The sequence below is a fragment of the Amblyraja radiata genome, chromosome 38 (assembly GCF_010909765.2).
Source record: "Amblyraja radiata isolate CabotCenter1 chromosome 38, sAmbRad1.1.pri, whole genome shotgun sequence".
NCBI classification, from domain to species: Eukaryota; Metazoa; Chordata; class Chondrichthyes; order Rajiformes; family Rajidae; genus Amblyraja; species Amblyraja radiata.
Genome location: NC_045993.1, coordinates 14,815,763 through 14,838,790, shown reverse-complemented (window position 1 = coordinate 14,838,790; position 23,028 = coordinate 14,815,763). Strand labels below are relative to the sequence as shown.

Here is a 23,028-nt window from a genome sequence, read left to right as displayed (position 1 = left end):
GCACCTGCACTCCAAGATCCCTCTGCTCTTTCACCATCCTCTGCTCATGTTAGACTTCCCAAGACGCAACACCTCACATTTCTCTCTATTAAATTCCATCAACAATTCCTCAGCCCACCTGGCCAATCAATCAAGATCCTTCTGCAAAACTATCCACATTTGTATCATCTGCAAACTTGCTAATCTTGTGATGTACATTGTCATCCAAATCATTGATATAGAAGACAAACAGTAACAGGCCCAGCACTGAACCCTGAGGCACACCACTAGTCACAGGCCTCCAGTCAAGAAGCAACATTCCATCATCATCCTCTGCTTCCTTCCATGAATCCAATATTCTATCCATTCAGCTATCTCCCCTTGGATCCCATGCTATTTAACCTTTGAGAGCAACCTACCATGTGGAACCGTGTTGAATGTTTTGCTGGTCCATATATACATCTACAGCTGTGTCCTCATCACCTGTTTGGTCTCGTCTTCAAAAAGGCCAGTCAGATTTGTGAGACACGACCTCCCATATATAAAACCATGCTGACCACAACATGATAAGTTTTAATCTACAACAAGACGGGGTGGAGACCCATTGCATCCCCGTTCCCCAATGCAATATTCCACCACTCACCCACACACAACGCGATGTTCATTGAAAATGGTGATCCCGGCCCGGCAATCCTTCCCCAACTGCACACGAGTGGATACTGGACCCATTGCACATGCGCAGGGAGACGGCATCATTTTGTGTCACTGCCGCATTACCTGCGCCATTTTCAATTGTGACGCGCTGACGGGCCTCCCCCAACTGTGCAGCTGTGGTTGACGGACCCGGCAAGTGTATAAAGTTCATTTAAGTTTTTAAAGGAAATTAATTTGTCAAATCGAACGAAACTTGATACTCCACACCGCACGCGCTGAGTAAGGTGGGCCTAAAATTGTACCATTTTTGCAGCGTTTAGGGCATATGCAAATTTACATACAAACAAATATACAAGATGACAGTTTTAGTAATATATAGTAGACCAAGTGGGACACGTTGGGTCCCTGTCACACAGGAGGGCTGGTCCCCAAACGCAATATTCCACCATTCACCCATAGCCTCCAACTGCTCAAGCGCAGCAATGGCAGGAATTTCTTGGAATAATCCAAAAGATACAGAATATTTTCATTCCAAAGTTGGGATGTAATGTTAAAATTGTACAAGGCATTGGTGAGGCCAATTCTGGAGTATGGTGTACAATTTTGGTCGCCTAATTATTGGAAGGATGTCAACAAAATAGAGAGAGTACAGAGGAGATGTACTAGAATGTTGCCTGGGTTTCAGCAACTAAGTTACAGAGAAAGGTTGAACAAGTTAGGTCTTTATTCTTTGGAGCGCAGAAGGTTAAGGGGGGACTTGATAGAGGTCTTTAAAATGATGAGAGGGATAGACAGAGTAGACAGAGTTGATAAGCTTTTCCCACTGAGAGTAGGGAAGATTCAAACAAGAGGACATGACTTGAGAATTAAGGGACAGAAGTTTAGGGGTAACATGAGGGGGAACTTCTTTACTCAGAGAGTGGTAGCTGTGTGGAATGAGCTTCCAGTGAAGGTGGTGGAGGCAGGTTCGATTTTATCATTTAAAAATAAATTGGATAGTTATATGGACGGGAAAGGAATGGAGGGTTATGGTCTGAGTGCAGGTTGATGGGACTAGGGGAGAATACGTGTTCGGCACGGACTAGAAGGGCCGAGATGGCCTGTTTCCGTGCTGTAATTGTTATATGGTTATATGGTTAAAGAGGAAGAAAGATTCTAGAGGGAGAAAGGGGCGACTGTGGCTGACAAGGGAAGTCAAGGACAGTATAAAACTAAAATGGAAGGTGTATAGCGGAGCAAATATTAGTGGGAAGCCAAAGGATTGGGAAGCTTTTAAAGAACAACAGAAAGTAACTAAAACGAAGGTATGCTAGCCAATAATATAAAAGAGCGTTTCTTCAGTTATATAAAGAGTAAGAAAGAGGCAAGTGTGGACGTTGGACCACTGGAGAATGATGCAGGAGATGTGTTATTGGGGAATAAAGGAATAGCAGAGAGCTGAATACCTTTTCTGCATCAGTCTTCACAGTGGAAGACACCAGCAACATGCCTGAAATTCAAGAGAGTCGAGGGTGGAAGTTAGTTGAGTGGCTGTTACTAGGGAGAAGGTGCTTGGGAAGCTGAAAGGGCTGAAGTCACCTGGAGCGGATGGACTACACCCTAGGGTTCTGAAAGAGGTGGCTTTAGGGATGGTGGAGGCATTGACAGTGATATTTCAAGAATCACTAGACAGGAGAGGTCCCAGATGATTGGAAAATTGCCAATATTACCCCGTTGCACAAGAAGTGAGCAAAGCAGAATAGTGGGAACTGTAGGCCGGTTAGTCTGACTTTGGTGGTTGGTAAGAATTTAGAGTCTATAATAAAGGATGAGTTTACTGAGCACTTAGAAGTTATAACCATATAACAATTACAGCACGGAAACAGGCCATCTCGACCCTTCTAGTCCGTGCCGAACACGTATTCTCCCCTAGTCCCATATACCTGCGCTCAGACCATAACCCTCCATTCCTTTCCCCTCCATATAACTATCCAATTTATTTTTAAATGATAAAAACGAACCTGCCTCCACCACCTTCATTGGAAGCTCATTCCACACAGCTGAGTAAAGAAGTTCCCCCTCATGTTACCCCTAAACTTCTGTCCCTTAATTCTCAAGTCATGTCCCCTTGTTTGAATCGTCCCTACTCTCAGTGGGAAAAGCTTATCCACGTCAACTCTGTCTATCCCTCTCATCATTTTAAAGACCTCTATCAAGTCCCCCCTTAACCTTCTGCGCTCCAAAGAATAAAGCCCTAACTTGTTCAACCTTTCTCTGTAACTTAGTTGCTGAAACCCAGGCAACATTCTAGTAAATCTCCTCTGTACTCTCTCTATTTTGTTGACATCCTTCCTATAATTAGGTGACCAAAATTGTACACCATACTCCAGAATTGGCCTCACCAATGCCTTGTACAATTTTAACATTACATCCCAACTTCTATACTCAATGCTCTGATTTAGAAAAGCCAGCACACCAAGTTGACAATAAAATAGTCCAAAGTCAGCATGGCTTTGTGAAGGGGAGGTCTTGCTTGACAAATTTGCTGGAATTATTTGAAGAAGTAAATAGCAGGACAGACAAAGGAAAGTTAGTTGATGTTGTTTACTTAGATTTTCAGAAAGCCTTTGATACTGTAAGTTGCCACACGTGAAGCTGCTAAGGAAGATGAGAGCCCACGGTATCAAAGGGCAAGTATCAAACCAGCATGGATAGCAGGTTGGCTGGATGGCAGAAGGCAAAGAGTGGCAATAAAGGGGGATTTTTCTGGTTGGCTGCGAGTGACTAGCGGAGTTCCGCAAGTGTCAGTGCTGGGGCCGCTACTCTTCACGTTGTATATTCATGATTTGGACGAGGGGATTGAAGGCTTGAGTTTGAGTATGATACAAAAATAGGTGGAGGGGCAGGTAGTGTAAAGAAAGCAGTAGGAATTGGATAAGTTGGGAGAGTGGGCAGAGAATTGGCAGATGGAATACAGTGTAGCAAAGAATTTTGGTCGTACAAATAATGGCGTAGACTATTATCTAGGAAAATGGGGAGATAATCCAGAAATTGAAGGTGCAAAGGGATTTGGGAGTGCTGGTGCAGGATTCCCAAAAGTTAATCTGCAAGTCGAATCAGGAGTTAAGGCAAACTCAATGCTAGCATTTATTTCAAGAGGGTGTATACAAAAACAGGGATGTAATGCTGAGGCTCTATAAGGCGCTGGTAAGGCCACATTTGGAATATTGTGAGCACCATATCTGAGGAAGGATGTGCTGGTTCGGGAGAGGGTCCAGAGGAGGTTTATAAGAATGATCCCAGGAATGAGTAGGTTAACCTATGATGATCGTTTGTCGGCACTGGGCCTGTACTTGTTGGAGTTTTGAAGAATGAACGGGACCTCGTGGAAACATACAGAATAGTGAAAGGCTTGGATAGAGTGGATGTGGAGGCGATGTTTACGCCAGTGGGAGAGTCTAGGACTAAAAGTCACTGCCTCAGAATTAAAGGACGTACTTTTAAGAAGGAGATGAGAAATTTCTTAAGTCAGAGTGGTGAATCTGGAATTATTCGCCACAGAAGTCTGTGGATGTCAAGTCAGTAGATATTTTTAAGGCACAGATAGATAGATTCTTGATTAGTACAGGTGTCAGAAGTTATGGGGAGAAGGCAGGAGAAGGGGGTAAGGAAGGAGAGGAAAAAAAGCCATGATTGAATTCTACTATCACTTATGACCTTATAACATTACCATCCCTAATCAGCCATTGTCCGTCTATATGCATGTGTATCCTATCCCTCAGAATACTCTGTAGTAACTTTCCAACTACAGATGTTAAGCTCACTGGCCATTAGTTCCCAACATTTTCCATGCAGCCGTTCTTGAAAAGAGGCACAACATTTGCCTACCTCCAGTCTTCCAGCACCTCTCCTGTATTTAATGAAGACTGGTAAATTCCCGCAATTTCCTCTCTAGGTTCCCACAATGTCACAATCCCATAAGTGATCAGGCCTTGGAGATTTGTCTACCTTCATACATGACAGTACCTTCGGCACCTCTTCGACCGTAAGGCTGACTGCTCTCAAGACACATCCAGTGACTGCCCCAAGTTCCTTTGTCCTGTCTTTCTGCTTGGAAAATACAGAGGAGAAATACTCATTGAGGACTTTGCCCATCTCCTGTGGCTCCACACAGAGGTGACCATTTTAATTCCTGAGGGATCCCACTCTCTCTCGAGTTACCCTTTCCCCCCTTATGTATTTATAAAATCCCTTGGGATTGTCCTTAATGCCAGAGCTATGCCCCTTAGTTTCCTCCAGGTATACACTGGATCCCAGCTGTCTATACCTGTCCCATGCATTCTTATTATTAACCAATGACTCAATTTTCCTCATCAGCCAAGCTTCCTTGTGTTTGCCTGCTCTGCCTTTCACTCCAACAGGGACATGTATATCCTGAGCTCTTGTCAGCACACTTTTAAAAATGTCCCATTTGTCTGATGTTCCTTTCCCTTCAAATAACCTGCACCAGTCAACTTGAGCGAGACCTTCTCTCATACCCTCAAAGTTGACCTTACCCAAGTTGTGCATTTTATACATGGATCCTCTCCATCCCTATCCATAACTATCTTAAACCTAATCGACCTGTGGTCACTGGTCCCAAAAGGCTTCTCAACATCATTCACTTGCCTTGTCGATTTCCCCAAGACTAGATCAAGTGTTGCCCTGTCACATGTGGGGCTCTCTACATATTGTTGGAGAAAACTTTCCTGAACACCTTTGAGAAATTGCACCCCATCTAAACCTTTCACAGTATGATTTTTCCCAATCAATATTGGGATAGTTAAAATCCCCAACTACAACAACATTATATGATCTGCAGCTGTCTGTACTATACTGCCATATTTGTTCTAATTCCTGTTGACTCTGGAGGTCTGTAGTACACACCCAACAAGGTGATCATCCCTTTCTTGTTCCTCAACTCCACCCATGTAGCCTCGCTAGATGATGTCCGTAATGTCCCCTCTGACCACTGCCGTGACATCCTCCTTAAGCAATAACATAACCCCTATCCCTCCTCTTTTGCCTTCGCCCCTGTCTTTCCTCTACCCCAGAACATTGAACTGCCAGTCCTGCCCCTCCCTTAACCAGGTTTCAGTCATGGCGACAACGTCTCAGTCGCACGTACCTATCCATGCCCTAGGCTCATCTGCCTTACCCCGTCAGGCCCCTTATATTAAAAAAACGTGCAGTTTAAACCAAGCCTCCTTCCTTGCTCTCCTCCTTTCACCTGTCTATTCTGTCCTCGAAACTTCCTTTCACCACCCTTTATACCAACTTCTAACCTCCCACTTGCCTCTGTGTTTATGAAATCGCACCCTCTTGCCAACCCGTGTAGCATTAGCAAACCTGGTCCCCCAGTTAAGGTGCAACCCATCCCTTTTCTACAGGTCATCCCTGCCCCAAAAGGTCCAGAAATCTAAATCCCTGCCCCCTGCACCAACTCCTTAGCTACACATTCATCTCCCCTATGTTTCTGTTCTTGCCCTCACTAGCACGAGGTACTGGATGCAAACCAGAGATAACTACCCTGGAGGTCGTGCTTTTCAGCCTTTTACCTAATTCCTTAAACTCATGTTGCAGAACCTCCTTCCTCTTCCTGTCTATATCGTTTGTGCCTTCCCCTCATCCCTTCCCTTCCCCTGACCCTCTCTGACCCTCTCTCCCCCTCTCTCCCTCTGCCCCTGACCCTCTCCCCCTGACCCTCTCCCCCTGACCCTTTCCCCCTGATCCTCTCCCCCCCTGACCCTCTCTCCCCCTCTGACCCTCTCTCCCCCTCTGGCCTTTTCTCTCTCCCCTGACCCTGTCTCTCCCGGCAGACGGCCAGACCCACTGGGGGCCACATGAGGGCGGGGAGGGTGGGGAGGAGGGGTGGGGGCTCTGGTGGAGGGCCCCCTCGGCTGAGGTGGAGACAACAGCGTACGTGCTGCTGGCCCTGCTCTCCCCCTCCAACATCAGCCCCACCCAGCTGCAGCGTTCCTCCCCCATCATCCGCTGGTTGGTCCGCCAAAGGAACTCGTACGGAGGCTTTGCCTCCACTCAGGTGAGAGGAGCGGGAGCGGGGGTGGGGGGTGGGGGTGGGAGGGGTAGGGAGGGAGGTGGGGGGGCGAGGGTGTAGGTTCTGAGAGAATGAGGGGGTAGTAAAGGGAGGGACGGAAGGGGGAGCGGGACAGACTGAGGGGGAGGGAGTGATGGGGATCGGGGGGAGGGTGGAGGGGCGATGGAAGAGAGTGGGAGGAATGGAAGGGGGATGGATGGAGGGAATGATGGGGGAGGTGCTGAGGGTGGAGGGAACATGTTGCTTGACCAAGCTGTTGATTTGATCCCGAAACACACATCCCCTACCCCTCACCAAGTGCAAGCAGTCAAAGGCCTTGTTAATGTCCCCCTCTACTGCCCCCCCTTCTGCCTAACCCCCATCTTCCCCCTCACCCTCTGCCCCCCCCCCACCCTCTGCCCCCCCCCCCACCCTCTGCCCCCCCTACCCTCTGCCCCCCCTACCCTCTGCCCCCCCACCCTCTGCCCCACCCTCTGCCCCCTCATCTTCCTTCCCCCCCCCCCCTCACCCTCTTCTCTTCCCCTCTCCCCCCCCTCTACAGGACACAGTGGTGGCCCTCCAGGCCCTCTCCCTCTACGCGGGCCTCACCTACTCCCCCGAGCCCCTCTCCTCCGTCTCGCTCAGTGGCCCCGGCGGCTTCCAGCGGCTCCTCCACATCGACCCCCACAACCGGCTGGTGGTGCAGAGAGCGGCTCTGCCGGGCCCCGGCACCTACATCGGCAACATCACCGGCACCAGCTGTGTGCTGCTCCAGGTGAGGGGGGGGGGGGGGGGGTATGGAGGGTTGGGGGTGGGTGGAGAGACAGAGGGAGGGACACGGAGTCATAGTGTCACACAGTGTGGAAACAGGCCCTTCGGCCCAACATCCCCAAACCAGCCAACGTGTCCCAGCTACACTCGTCACACCTGCTAATCTGAAAATTCTGCATTCAACTTCTCATCCTAATCATTGATGTAGATGAAAAACAGTAATGGGCCCAACCCCGAGGTACACCACTAATCACAGGCCTCCAGTCCGAGAAGCAAACTTCCACCATCACCCTCTGCTTCCTTCCATGAACTCAATGTTCTATCCATTCAGCTATCTCTCCTTTGATCCCATATGATATAACCTTCAAGCAAGGAGGTTGGATGGGGGGAGAGGGTGGAGGGTGGATGGAGGGAGAGGGAGGAGGAGTAGAGGGAGGAGGGGTAGAGGTGGGGTGGACCAAGGAAGGGGGAGAGATGGCGGTAGGTGGGATGGAGTGTTGGAGGGAGGCAGCAAGGGTGTGGGAATGGTGAGGGAGGCGTAGAGGGTGAGTAAGTGAAGGGTGAGTGAGGGCCATACTGATCCTGCTGTTCCTCCCTCCTCCCCCTCACCCCCTCCCTGCCCCAGACGTCTCTCCGCTACCACACGCTGCCGTCTGCCGGTGCTGCCGCCTTCCTGCTCTCCCTCCATCTGAAAGTGTATGGCATTATGATGGCCATGCTGCAAATCAACGTCACGTGAGCTCCGGCGTCTGGTGGCCAGACGGGACATCTCGGGGTTGGGGGGAGGGGGGGGGGAAGGGGTCTGTGGAGGGAAGACGGGTTGTCTGGGGTGAGACCGGCCGTCTGAGGTGGGGGAGGGCCTGTTTGGTGGGGAAGGGGCTGTCTGGTAAGGGGTAGGGAGCATCTAGGGGGTGAGATGGGTCATCTGGGGGGAGGTTAGATGGGTCTCCATCTGGGGGGGGGGGGGGGGCATATGGGGAGGAAGGGCCGTCTTTGACCCAGGGTTGTGTTCCCGTGCCCTGTGTGTTCACATGTGTTACCGTGTTGCCCCGCAGCTACACGGGATCCCGCAACGTCTCCAACATGGTGATCGTCAACGTGAAGATGCTCTCCGGGTATTCCCCCCAGGTACGGGGCGGGGGCAGGGCGGGGGTCAACGAGTGGGGAGGGGGGTATGGGCTGCCGCCTCCATTCGGGGCAGTTACTGATGACCTTTGCCCCTCTCGCTCCAGACCACGATGCCTGTGGGTGTGAGTCGCATAGAGTCAAAGGACGGACATTTCCTGATGTACATTGAAAAGGTGAGGGAGGGGAGGGGGGAGGGGAAGAATGGGTGGATGAGGGGTGTGTGGGACGGGGGAAGAGACTGCGGTCACAGACTGACCCCCCGCTGCCCCCACAGATGGACGCCGGCCAGACCCTCCCCCTGCACGTCTTCATCTTCCAGGAATTCCCTGTGGAAAACCTGCAGGGGGCCCACGTCTCCGTCTACGATTACTACGTGACTGGTAGGGCCCAGCTCACTCCTCCCCCCTCACTCCTCCCCCCTCCTGCTCCCCCTCACTCCTCCCCCCTCCTGCTCCCCCTCACTCCTCCCCTCTCCTGCTCCCCCTCACTCCTCCCTCCTCACTCCCCCCTCCTGCTCCCCCTCACTCCCCCCTATGCTCCCCACTCACTCCTACCCCCCTCCTGCTCCCCCCCTCACTCCTCCCCCTCCTTCTCCCCCTCACTCCTCCCCCCTCCTGCTCCCCTCACTCCTTCCGACCTCCCTCCACACTCTCACCCCTCCTTCTCCCCCTCACGCCTCCCCCCTCCTGCTCCCTCCTCCAGTCCCGGCCCCCCCTCTCTCCCCCTTCCTCCTACCACCCTCCTTCTCCCCCTCCTCCTCCCCTCCTCCTCTCCCCCTCCTCCCCCTCCTTCCCCGCCCTCCCCTCCACCCCCCTCCTGCTCCCCCCCTCCTCCCCCCTCACTCCTCCCTCCTCACTCCTCCCCCTCCTGCTCCCCCCCTCCCCCTCCTGCTCCCCCCCCTCCACCCCCCTCCTGCTCCCCTCACTCCTCCTCCTCACCCTCCTCCCTCTCCTCTCCCCCCTCCTCCCCCCCCTTCCTGCTCCCCCTCACTCCCCCTCCACACTCCTCCCCCCTCACTCCTCCCCCACTCCCTCCCCCCTCCTGCTCCCCCCTCACTCCCCCCTCCTGCTCCCCCCTCACTCCTACCCCCTCCTGCTCCCCCCTCGCTCCTCCCCCCTCCTGCTCCCCCCTCACTCCTCCCTCCACACTCCTCCCCCCTCCTGCTCCCCCTCACTCCTCCCCCCTCCTGCTCCCCTCCACTCCTCCTTCTCCCCCTGCTCCCCCTCACTTCTCCCCCTCCTTCTCCCCCTCCACTCACCCCCCCCTCCTGCTCTCCCCACTCCTCCCCTCTCCCTGCTCCCCCCTCCTCCCCCCCTCCTGCTCCCCCCTCACTCCACCCCCCTCCTGCTCCCCCTCACTCCTCCCCTCTCCTGCTCCCCCTCACTCCTCCCCTCTCCTGCTCCCCCTCACTCCTCCCTCCTCACTCCCCCCTCCTGCTCCCCCTCACTCCCCCCTCCTGCTCCCCCCTCACTCCTACCCCCTCCTGCTCCCCCTCACTCCCCCCCGTCCTGCTCCCCCCTCACTCCTCCCCCCTCCTGCTCCCCCCTCCCTCCACACTCCTCCCCCCTCCTGCTCCCCCTCACTCCTCCCCCCTCCTGCTCCCCCTCACTCCTCCCCCCTCCTGATCCCCCTCACTCCCCCCTCCTGCTCCCCCATCACCCCTCCCCCCTCCTGCTCCCCCTCACTCCTCCCCCCTCACTCCTCCCCCTCACTCCTCCCCCTCACTCCTCCCCCCTCACTCATCCCCCTCACTCCTGCCCGTCCCTCCCTCCACCCTCCCTCCAACTGCCCCTCACTCGCTCACTCTCTCCCTGTTCCTCCCTCCCTCCTACCCCTTCCCTCCCTCCTACCCCTTCCCTCCCTCCTCCCTCTCCCCTCCCTCACTGTTAAATCACTCCTCACCTCTCTCTCTCTCCCTCTTTCCTAGACGAGGCTGCCATTGCTGGGTACCAGTGGCCCACTATGAGCAAGGACCACTTATGGCTCAGTGAGTGTTTCCTCCCGACGTCCCCTCGCCCCCAAACTGGGATGATCCTCAGGGCCAGTGTGTCGCCACTCTGGAGGGGTGGGCTCACACTGGGAGGTGGGATTCGCACTGGGGTCACACTGGGAGGTGGTAGTCACACGGCTCACCAGGGAGTGGGGTCATATTGGGGGGGGAGGGGTGGGAACCCGGGTCACACTGGGGGCTACGGTCACAGTGGGAGGTGGACACTGGGATCACACTGGTGGGGAGTGGGGTCACACTGGGGTGGCAGATTCTGTCCAGGTCAGTGAGAGGTGTTATATTTGGGAAGTCCACCAAGGACAGGGCCTTCAGACTGATGGGTGGGTTCCTGCGAGTGTTGTGGAGTAGAGGCATCAATGCAGCCCACATGTAGCCCGTTGTTGCTGTTTATGTAGCCCCCCCCCCCCCATGTAACCAAGATGCAGCCCCCATGCAACTGTATGTGGCCCCAATGTAGTTGTCTATGCAGCCCCCAATGTGTTGGGGATGGTGCCGATGTACGTTTGGAACAAGGACTGTTCGACAGAACCAATAGCAAGGCAGACAGTGCCCATTGAGTGCCCGTGACTACATCTTTAACTTGAGGAAAGTGGGAAGTCCAAATGGGAAGCTGTTGAGGGTGAGGACGAGTTCCAGCAGGTGGAGGAGAGTGTCGCAGAGGGGAACTGATTGGGTCCCTGTTCAAGGAAGAACTGTTGGGCCTTGAGACCTTCTGGGTGGGAATGTAGCTCTAAACCGTTCCTATCCATCTATCCATCCAAGTATCTTTTAAATGCTGTTATCGTCCCTGCCTCCCCTACCTCCTCTGGCAGCTTGTTTCATAAAACCACAACCCTGTGAAAATGTTGCCTCTCTTACCTTCAACATACGACCTTCTGTATTTGATTTCCCTGCCGTAGGTAAAAGACTCTGAGTGTTCCTCCTCTCTATTCCCTCATGATTTTATACACCTCTATAAGATCACTCCTCAGTCTCCCGTGTTCTATCCTGCACAGGCAGCATTCTGGTGAACCACCTCTGCACCATCTCCAAAGCTTCCAACCCTTTCCTGTAATGGGGCGACCAGAACTGCACACAATACTCCAGGTCTGGGACCCTTCATCATGTCATTCTATATCTTCCTAGCATCCGATCGTATGTCCCCTGTCATGGATACAGAGATCAAGAAAGGGGAGAGGGGTGTTAGACAGTGGACATTGGTGGTAGAGTAATGAGATTGGCAAGTTATGCATGGGTGCAGGAGGCAGCCCCCGTGCAGTTGTCAATGTAGCTCAATGTGCAGCCCCCATGAAGCCCCAATGCAGCTGTCTATGTAGCCCCCATGCAGCTGTATGTAGCCCCCATGCAGTCATCAATGTTTCCCCAGACCCTCAATCACAGCTACATCCTCACCAACATAAAAATGACACGCAGAGAGAGATGCCGATGGAATTGTGTAGGAAGGAACTGCTGATGCTGGTTTAAACTGCAGATAGACAAAAATAGCTGGAGTAACTCAGCGGGTCAGAGCATAGGAGAAAAGGGATAGGTGATGTTTCGGGTCGAGACCCTTCTTCAGATTGGAGAGTCAGGGGAAAGGGAAACAAGCGATATAGAGAGATATAGAACAAATGAATGAAAGATATGCAAAACAGTAATGATGATAAAGGAAACAGGTGATTGTTAGCTGTTTATTAGGTTAGAATGAGTTACAGACAATGAAACTCAACTAGACAACGTTGAAGCTGGTACGACTTGGGTGGGGGAGGTCCGGAAAGAGAGGGAATGCAAAGGTTACTTGAAGTTCGAGTAATCAAGGCTCATACCACTGGGTTGTAAGCTGCCCATGTGAAATATGAGATGCTGGTCCTCTAATTAATTTAACAACCAGAAGATCAGGTAGGTTTATGCGGACTAAGCGGATATGTTCAGCGAAACGATCGCCGAGCCTGCACTTGGTCTCGCCGATATATAGGAGTCCACACCTAGAACAGTGGATACAGTAGAGGAGGTCGGAGTTGCAAGTGAACCTTTGCCTCGCCTGAAAAGACACGGGATCCTTGAACGGAGTGGAGGGAGGAGGTATCAGGACATGAGGGAATCGATCGGGTGAATGCACAGAGTCTTTTACCCAGAGGAGGGGACTTATGAACCAGACGACATAGGTTTATGGTGAGGGGAAAGATTTAATAGGACCCAGAAAGGCAACTTTTTTGCTCAAAGGGTGTTGGTATAGGGAGGGAGCTGCCAATAGGAGGCAATTGGGGCAGGTAACCATATAACCATATAACAATTACAGCACGGAAACAGGCCATCTCGACCCTTCTAGTCCGTGCCGAACACATAATCTCCCCTAGTCCCATATACCTGCGCTCAGACCATAACCCTGACCGTAACATAACAACTTATACAGTGTTCAGGAAGGTTTACAGTACGTGATGGCATTGGCTTGTTTTTGTCACGTGTACCGAGGTACAGTGAAACGATTTGTTGTAATGCAAGTCATATCGTACATAAGCAGTGGAGAAGTTGATAAGCAGCCTGTAGAACATAGTGTCATAGCTGCAATGTGGCACAGTGGTAGGGTTGCTGCCTTACAGAGCCTGAGATCTGGGTTCGATCCTAACTACGGGTGCTGTCTGTACGGAGTTTGTATGTTCTTCCTGTCACCGCGTGGGTTTTCTCCAGGTGGTCCGGTTTCCTCCCACATTTGAAAGACATGGGTTTGTCGGCGAATTGGCTTTGGTAAAATTAAATTGTCCCTAGTGTGTGCGGGATGGTGTTAGTGTACGGGATGGGCTGGTCCACACTGACTCGGGTACGGGCTGGTCCACACTGACTCGGGTACGGGATGGTCCACACTGACTCGGGTACGGGCTGGTCCACACTGACTCGTGTACGGGCTGGTCCACACTGACTCGGGTACGGGATGGTCCACACTGACTCGGGTACGGGCTGGTCCACACTGACTCGGGTACGGGCTGGTCCACACTGACTCGGGTACGGGATGGTCCACACTGACTCGGGTACGGGATGGTCCACACTGACTCGGGTACGGGATGGTCCACACTGGCTCGTGTACGGGATGGTCCACACTGGCTCGGGTAAGGGATGGGCTGGTCCACACTGGCTCGGGTACGGGATGGTCCACACTGGCTCGGGTAAGGGATGGTCCAGTCCACACTGACTCGGGTACGGGATGGTCCACACTGACTCGGGTACGGGATGGTCCACACTGGCTCGGGTACGGGCTGGTCCACACTGACTCGGGTACGGGGTGGTCCACACTGGCTCTTGTACGGGATGGGATGGTCCACACTGACTCGGGTACGGGATGGGCTGGTCCACACTGACTCGGGTACGGGCTGGTCCACACTGGCTCGGGTACGGGATGGGATGGTCCACACTGACTCGGGTACGGGATGGGCTGGTCCACACTGACTCGGGTACGGGATGGTCCGGTCCACACTGACTCGGGTACGGGATGGGCTGGTCCACACTGACTCGGGTACGGGCTGGCCCACACTGACTCGGGTACGGGATGGGATGGTCCACACTGACTCGGGTACGGGCTGGTCCACACTGACTCGGGTACGGGATGGGATGGTCCACACTGGCTCGGGTATGGGATGGGCTGGTCCACACTGACTCGGTGGGCTGAAGGGCCGGTTTCCACCTAAACAAAACTAAACTAAAGCTACAGGACCTGTACAGAAAGGATGGGTTGCACTTGAACCCGAGGGGGACCAATATCTGGGCGGGGAAATTCGCAAAGGCTACTGGGGAGACTTTAAACTAGAACGGTTGGGGCGAGGGACTCAAATAGAGAAAGCTAGTAGACAGAATGGGAGGCAGGAAGCAGAAAAGGGAAGCACTCGGACACAAGAGGAGAAAAAAAAAAGGAAATAAACAGAGAATAAGAGGCGGGGGGTTTCTTAAATGTGCATATTTTAATGCTAGGAGCATTGTAAGAAAGGTGGATGAGCTTAGAGTCTGGATTGACACCTGGAAGTATGATGTTGTGGCGATCAGTGAAACATGGTTGCAGAAGGGCTGTGATTGGAAACTAAATATTCCAGGATTTCGTTGCTTCAGGTGTGATAGAATTGGAGGGGCAAGAGGTGGAGGTGTTGCATTACTAGTCAGGGAAGATATTACATCAGTGCTTTGGCAGGATAGATTGGAGGGCTCATCTAGGGAGGCTATTTGGGTGGAACTGAGAAGTGGGAAAGGTGTAGCAACACTTATAGGGGTGTATTATAGACCGCCAAATGGGGATCGGGAATTGGAAGAGCAAATATGTAAGGAGATAGCAGATATTAGTAGTAAGCACAAAGTAGTGATTGTGGGAGATTTCAACTTTCCACACATAGACTGGGAAACACATTCGGTAAATGGGCTGGATGGTTTGGAGTTTGTAAAATGTGTGCAGGATAGTTTTTTGCAGCAATACATAGAGGTACCTACTAGAGGAGGGGCAGTGTTGGACCTCCTGGTAGGAAATGAGACGGGACAGGTGGCGGAGGTATGCGTTGGGGAGCACTTCGGGTCCAGTGATCACAATACCATTAGTTTCAATATAATTATGGAGAGGGTCAGAACTGGACCTAGGGTTGAGATTTTTGATTGGAGAAAGGCTAACTTTGATGAGATGCGAAATGATTTAAAAGGAGTGAACTAGGACATTTTGTTTTATGGGAAGGATGTAGAAGAGAAATGGAGGACATTTAAAGGGGAAATTTTAAGAGTACAGAATCTTTATGTTCCTGTTCGGTTGAAAGGAAACAGTAAAAATTGGAAAGAGCCCTGGTTTTCAAGGGAAATTGGACATCTTGTTCGGAAAAAGAGGGAGATCTACAATAATTATAGGCAGCATGAAGTAAATGACGTGCTTGAGGAGTATAAGGAATGTAAAAAGAATCTTAAGAAATAAATTAGAAAAGCTAAAAGAAGATATGAGGTTGCTTTGGCAAGTAAGGTGAAAGTAAATCCAAAGGGTTTCTACAGCTATATTAATAGCAAAAGGATAACGAGGGATAAAATTGGTCCATTGGAGAGACGGAGTGGACAGCTATCTGCAGAGCCAAAAGAGATGGGGGAGATATTGAACAATTTCTTTTCTTCGGTATTCAACAAGGAGAAGGATATTGAATTATGTGAGGTAAGGGAAACTAGTAGAGTAGCTATGGATACTATGAGTTTCAAAGTAAAAGAAGTACTGACACTTTTGAAAAATATAAAAGTGGATAAGTCTCCAGGTCCTGACAGGATATTCCCTAGGACATTGAGGGAAGTTAGTGTAGAAATAGCCGGGGCTATGACAGAAATATTTCAAATGTCATTAGAAACGGGAATAGTCCCCGAGGATTGGCGTACTGCGCATGTTGTTCCATTGTTTAAAAAGGGTTCTAAGAGTAAACCTAGCAATTATAGGCCTGTTAGTTTGACTTCAGTGGTGGGCAAATTAATGGAAAAGATACTTAGAGATAATATATATAAGCATCTGGATAAACAGGGTCTGATTAGGAACAGTCAACATGGATTTGTGCCTGGAAGGTCATGTTTGACTAATCTTCTTGAATTTTTTGAAGAGGTTACTAGGGAAATTGACGAGGGTAAAGCAGTGGATGTTGTCTATATGGACTTTAGTAAGGCCTTTGACAAGGTTCCTCATGGAAGGTTGGTTAAGAAGGTTCAACTGTTGGGTATAAATGCAGGAGTAGCAAGATGGATTCAACAGTGGCTGAATGGGAGAAGCCAGAAGGTAATGGTGGATGGTTGTTTGTCGGGTTGGAGGCAGGTGACTAGTGGGGTGCCTCAGGGATCGGTGATGGGTCCTTTGTTGTTTGTCATGTACATTAATGATCTGGATGAAGGTGTGGTAAATTGGATTAGTAAGTATGCAGATGATACCAAGATAAGGGGGTGTTGTGGATAATGAAGAAGATTTCCAAAGTCTACAGAGTGATTTCGGCCATTTGGAAAAATGGGCTGAAAGATGGCAGATGGAGTTTAATGCTGATAAATGTGAGGTGCTACACCTTGGCAGGACAAATCAAAATAGGACGTACATGGTAAATGGTAGGGAATTGAAGAATACAGTTGAACAGAGGGATCTGGGAATAACCGTGCATAGTTCCTTGAAGGTGGAATCTCATATAGATAGGGTGGTAAAGAAAGCTTTTGGTATGCTAGCCTTTATAAATCAGAGCATTGAGTATAGAAGCTGGGATGTAATGTTAAAATTGTACAAGGCATTGGTGAGACCAAATCTGGAGTATGGTGTACAATTTTGGTCGCCCAATTATAGGAAGGATGTCAACAAAATGGAGAGAGTACAGAGGAGATTTACTAGAATGTTGCCTGGGTTTCAACAACTAAGTTACAGAGAAAGGTTGAATAAGTTAGGTCTTTATTCTCTGGAGCGCAGAAGGTTAAGGGGGGACATGATAGAGGTCTTTAAAATGATGAGAGGGATAGACAGAGTTGATGTGGATCAGCTTTTCCCTTTGAGAAAAGGGAAGATTCAAACAAGAGGACATGACTTCAGAATTAAGGGACAGAAGTTTAGGGGTAACATGAGGGGGAACTTCTTTACTCAGAGAGTGGTAGCGGTGTGGAATGAGCTTCCAGTGGAAGTGGTGGAGGCAGGTTAGTTGGTATCATTTAAAAATAAATTGGATAGGCATATGGATGAGAAGGGAATGGAGGGTTATGGTATGAGTGCAGGCAGGTGGGACTAAGGGAAAAAAGTTGTTCGGCACGGACTTGTAGGGCCGAGATGGCCTGTTTCCGTGCTGTAATTGTTATATGGTTATATGGTTACAGAGGAAATGCAGATAATAAAAGTGCAAGGGCAGCAAGGTGGTGGATTAGGAGATGGGGAATTCATCCTTAGCATACGGGAGGTGTGCTCACTACACTGGTAACAGCGGGCAGAAGCTGTTCCTGTATCTGGTGTAGTGCTTTCCAGCTTTTATATTTTCCCTTGGGTGGGAGCGGGGAGGAAAGGGAATGTCCGGGTGCGAGTGGCCATTTTAGTTTAGCTTAGTTTAGAGATACAGCGTGGAAACAGGCCATTCGGCCCACATGGTCAGCACCGACCAGCGATCCCCACACATTAACACTATCTTACACCCACGGGATAATTTTTACATTTATCATTTAACCTTCAAACCTGCACATCTTTGGAGTGTGGGAGGAAACTGAAGATCTTGGTGAAAACCCACGCAGGTCATGGGAAGAACATACAAACTCCGTACAGACAGCACCTATAGTCGGGATCGAACCCAGGTCTCCGGCGCTGCATTCGCTGTAAGGCAGCAACTCTACCGCTGCGCCACCATGACCTCCATTGGATATACTGGAGATACAAGAACTGCAGATGTTGGTTTACAAAGAAGATGCAAAGTGCTGGAGTAACTTAATGGGTCAGGCAGCATCTCTGGAGAACAGGGAGAGGTGACGTTTTGGGTCGGGACTCAAAATTCCCGAAGCATTCGACCTGAAATGTCACTTGTCCATGTTCTCCAGAGACGCTGCCTGATCCACTGAGTCACACCAGCGCTTTGTGTTGTTCCTTAATGATGCTGGCTGATTCCTATCATGGGGCAATGTGAAGTGTAGATGGTGTTGATTGGTTATGTACCATGGAGGAATCTGAGTGGTAACTTTTTCGCACAAGGGGTGGTGGAAATATGGAACAAGCCGCCAGAGGAGGTAGATGAGGCAGAGGCAGTATCCCAACATCTAAGAAGCAGTTAGACAGGTACATGGATAGGACCGATTTGGACCAAATGCTGGCAGATGGGACTAGTGTAGCTGGGACATGTTGGGCGGTGTGGGCAAGTTGGGCTGAAGAGCCTGTTTCCACACTGTTTCACTCCATGACTCTATGACTGGGCTGTGTTCACAACTCATTGCTGTGTAGTACCTTGTAGCTCATCACATCTACTCCCCAGGACACCCACCACATGCTGCTTCACCTCCAGGCATTGAGTTGTTGCACTTTGGGAGGTCAAACACAAGGGGGAAATGGGCGAACCCTCAACAAGTACAGAGGGATCTTGGGCTCCAAATCTGCATGAAAACTGCAGATGCTGGTTTAAATCTAAGGTGATACAAAATGCTGGAGTAACTCAGCGGGACCTCTGGAGAGAAGGCATGGGTGATGTTTCGGGTCGAGACCCTTCTTCAGACTGATGTCAGAGGAGGGGGTGGGACAGAGATAGAGTGTAAGTGGGTTGAGAACTGGGGGAGGGGATGGAGAGGGAGGGAAAGCAACTGTTTGAAGTTAGAGAAGTCAATGTTCATACCGCTGGGGTGTAAGCTGCCCAAGCCAAATGTGAGGTGCTGTTCCTCCAATTTGCATTGGGCCTAACTCTGACAATGGAGGAGGCCCAGATTATAAATGGGATGGGGAGTTATAGTGCAGAGTGAACCTCTACCTAACCTGAAAGGACTATCGTGGTCCCTGGACAGAGTCGAGGGAGAAGATATAGGGACAGGTGTTGCAAGTTCACCGGTTGCCGGGGAAGGGACCTGGGGAGCGGTGGTTTGGGTGGGAAGGGATGAGTTAACCAGGCAGTTGCGGAGGAAGCAATCTCTGCGGAAAGGGGATGAGATGGGAAAATGTGGCTAGCGGTGGGATCCCGTTGGAGGTGGTGGAAATTTTGGAGGATTGTGCGTTACACTTGCACCTCTTCCAACCTCATCTACTGCATCCGTTCAAGATGTAGACTCTTGCACATCAGTGACACCAAATGTAGACTGGGTGATCGTTTCGCGGAACACCTGCCTGCCTGAACCTACCTGATCTCCCGGTTGCCGATCACTTTAATTCTCCTTCCCATTCCCACCACACAGACATTTCTGTCCTCTGTCTCCTCCATTGTCAGTGAGGCTAAACGCAAATTGGAGGAACAGCATCTCATATTTTGCTTGGGCATCTTACAGCCCAGTGGTATGAATATTGATTTCTCTCACTTCAGGTATTCCCTTTATCCCGCTCCCTGTGTTGACAGTGGTGGAGGACGCGGTTTGAGTGGAAAGGACATAGAGGCTCCCAGTGCCGGACAGAAGCCGAGAACAATCTCCAACCAAGAATCAGCCTCAATAAATGACTAAATCAATCCTCCTCATGTCTCTGCTCAATCCTCACCTCCCCATCCTGTACACACCTGCTCACTCCAGCACCCTTACTTGGGGCACACACGCACCTTCACCACAATGAACAGTCGACTCTGGAGTGCCAAGACATAGTTCTCTGAAAGTGGCGTTACGGGTAGATATTGGTCTTTGTCACCCAGGGAATGGAGTCTTGCTTTTGGGGCGTTATGTTGCAGTTGTACAAGATGTTGGTGAGGCCGCACCTGGTGTGTTTTGTTCAGTTGTGTTCACCTTGCTTCTCTGAACTCCCTTTGCCCCCACTCTCCCTCTCTCTGCCCCGCCCCCACTCTCTCTCTCACTCTCTCTCTGACACCCCCACTCCCCTTCTCTCTTTCTGCCACTTTCCCTCTCTCTGCCCCGCCCCCACTCTCTCTGACATCCCCCACGCCCCCTCTCTTTCAGCCACTCTCCCTCTCTCTTTCCCCCACCCTCCCTCTCTGCCCCTCCACATTCCCCTACACACTCACCCACACACCCTCATGCCCTCCCTATCTTTGTTGCTCTTGTTTCCATTTCTTCCCTCGCCCCCTCTCTCTGTCTCTCCACCAATCAACCCTTATCCTTCTCTCTGCCCACTCTCATCCTGCCTCTCCCACCTCCCTCTCACTTTGCCCATCCCCCTTCACTTCACCCGTCTCTCAATCTTGTTGTCTCATACATTCTCTTCCATTTCTCTCCCCATCCTCTCTCACCTCAATCTCTCCCTCGTTCCATCTCAATCACCTCTGTCCCCTTCTCCCTTTTGCTCACTCTTAAAATTGTACAAGGCATTGGTGAGACCAATTCTGGAGTATGGGGTACAATCTTGGTCGCCAAATTATAGGAAGGATGTCAACAAAATAGAGAGAGTACAGAGGAGATTTACTAGAATGTTGCCTGGGTTTCAACAACTAAGTTACAGAGAAAGGTTGAACAAGTTAGGGCTTTATTCTTTGGAGCGCAGAAGGTTAAGGGGGGACTTGATAGAGGTCTTTAAAATGATGCGAGCGATAGACAGAGTTGATGTGGATAAGCTTTTCCCACTGAGAGTAGGGAAGATTCAAACAAGAGGACATGACTTGAGAATTAAGGGGCAGAAGTTTAGGGGTAACATGAGGGGGAACTTCTTTACTCAGAGAGTGGTAGCTGTGTGGAATGAGCTTCCAGTGGAAGTGGTGGAGGCAGGTTCGATTTTATCATTTAAAAATAAATTGGATAGTTACATGGATGGGAAAGGAATGGAGCGTTATGGTCTGAGCGCAGGTAGATGGGACTACGGGAAAATAAGTGTTCGGCACGGACTTGTAGGGCCGAGATGGCCTGTTTCCGTGCTGTAATTGTTATATGGTTATCCCACTCTCCCACTTTCTACCCTCTTGCCCCTTCTCTTCTATTCTCTCTCCACTCTTTCTTTCACTCTCCCCACCCCTCTCTCTCTCTTGTTCTCTCCCTCTAAGCCCATTTCTTTGTCTCTCTGCCCTCTCTTTCCTAACTTTTCTAATATTTCACCAATTCTGGTGCGCTTGGAGCAGAGGAGAATGGTGAGTGAGGTGGCTTAAAAATCCTAGCGATATAGGGTAACGTTTTTGCGCAAATTTAAAAACAACGGAATGGTCAAGATGTAGTAGGCCCCCCTCGGTCATGGCTGACCATGGGTGATGCATCCTGGTCAGAAGCAAGCCTGGGAGATGTCATATGGAGGACAGACAGGCTGTTGCCCATGCAGCACGTCCCCCCTCTCCACATCGCTGATCGATCCAAAGGAACAGCAGGGCCGTTACAGTTTGGCACCAGCACCGTTGCAGTAGCTACCAGAGACAGGTTGTAGACAACGCCCCTGTCCCACTTAGGAAACCTGAACGGAAACCTCTGGTGACCTTGCGCCCCACCCAAGGTTTCCATGAGTCGCCAGAGGTTTTGGTCACACGCCTGGAAAGCCTCGACCGAAGCGTGAGCTGCATCTACCGACCAAAGATCCTACAGGATCTTTGCTACCGACTGCACACATACACACACATCGCGAAGGTGGGAGGAGCGCTGTCTGTGCGGTAAACGCTGCCACAGAGCATGGTAAGTCCTTTAGAGTGGGAGGTGGGGGGGAGAACGGGAGGGAGAAGTGCGGAGGGGAGGGGGGGGGGGGAGAAGGGGTGGAGACAGTTTTAAGTTTAATCAAATTTAGCGGGCATTTTACCTTCCGGTGGGTCCTTCTAGGTCATTAAACTCCAATGAGCCGATCAAAATGGCCGGTCAACGAAGGAGATTGCCTTCGACTGCCTGTAAGTAAATAGTGACCCCACTCCACTGGCTTTGACCAAACAGCAACCTATTTTTAGTCGAGGCCGGTTTTGATTTTGTTGAAATAATCAAAGGAACATAGAAGAAGACTTGACCACGCGGAAACCACTTTCGACCATTATGGAGAGTGACCAAAACCTCCAAGAACCTCATGGAAACCTTGGGTGGGGCGCAAGGTCACCAGAGGTTTCATTCAGGTTTCCTAAGTGGGATGGGGGCTCCGACTCCGGATTTTCTTGAGGTTTACTCTTGGAGCCTTTTCCATGACTGGATATGGCCACAAGGCAGTGGAGGTTTTAAATCAGAGTTTTCCCTCTCCTAGATGGACTGCCTTCCCATGCTGATGAGCCCCATCTGCCCGAGACTCGTGGGGGTGGGAGCGTCTACCTTCCCATGCAGGTCTATAGTACCTGCCCAGATGTCCAAGATGAGAGTTTTAGTAATGGTAATAGATAGAAGATGAGGTTACGGAGTACTTAGAAGTTCCCAATAACATAGGTCGCAATTAGCATGGCTTGTGAAGGGGGAGATCTTGCCCAACAAAATTGCTGGAATTCTTTGCAGAAGTAAAAAGCAGGACAGTCAATAGATGTTGATGTACCCACATTATTGTAGATTCGCCATCGCCCGCCGGGGGCTTTGACTTTGACTCTGACATCGGGGGGGGGGGGGGGGGGGGGTGCAGTGGAGAGAGAAGTTTTTTGGCCTTCCATCACAGCAATGTGATGGATGTTTATGTAAAATATGTTGTGTCTTGGGTCTATTTGTTTGTAATGTATGGCTGCAGAAACGGCATTTCGTTTGGACCTCAAGGGGTCCAAATGACAATAAATTGAATTGAATTGAATTATCAGAAAACCTTTGATAAGGTGCCACAAGTGGTGCTGTTAAGGAAGATGAGAGCCCATGGTATAAAAAGGGCAGATGGTAGCTTGGTTGGATGGCAGAAGGCAAAGTGGCAATAAAGATGATTTTTCTGGTTGGCGGAGTACCGCAGAGCTCGGTGTTGGGG

At 50.7% G+C, this 23,028-nt stretch overlaps 1 protein-coding gene across 1 annotated transcript in view; it reads left to right on the top strand.

Annotated features, from left to right (window-relative positions):
* Positions 1-19,710, top strand: part of LOC116966846 (alpha-2-macroglobulin-like) — a 111,449-nt gene extending 91,739 nt beyond the window's left edge. The window contains exons 28-35 of the mRNA XM_033013186.1: positions 6,471-6,694; positions 7,251-7,463; positions 8,085-8,194; positions 8,515-8,587; positions 8,692-8,760; positions 8,862-8,967; positions 10,515-10,553; positions 19,565-19,710. Coding sequence (XP_032869077.1) covers positions 6,471-6,694; positions 7,251-7,463; positions 8,085-8,194; positions 8,515-8,587; positions 8,692-8,760; positions 8,862-8,967; positions 10,515-10,553; positions 19,565-19,617 — 887 coding nt within the window. The 3' untranslated portion in view covers positions 19,618-19,710. The remainder of the gene's footprint in view (positions 1-6,470; positions 6,695-7,250; positions 7,464-8,084; positions 8,195-8,514; positions 8,588-8,691; positions 8,761-8,861; positions 8,968-10,514; positions 10,554-19,564) is intronic.
* Positions 19,711-23,028: the final 3,318 nt, after the last annotated feature.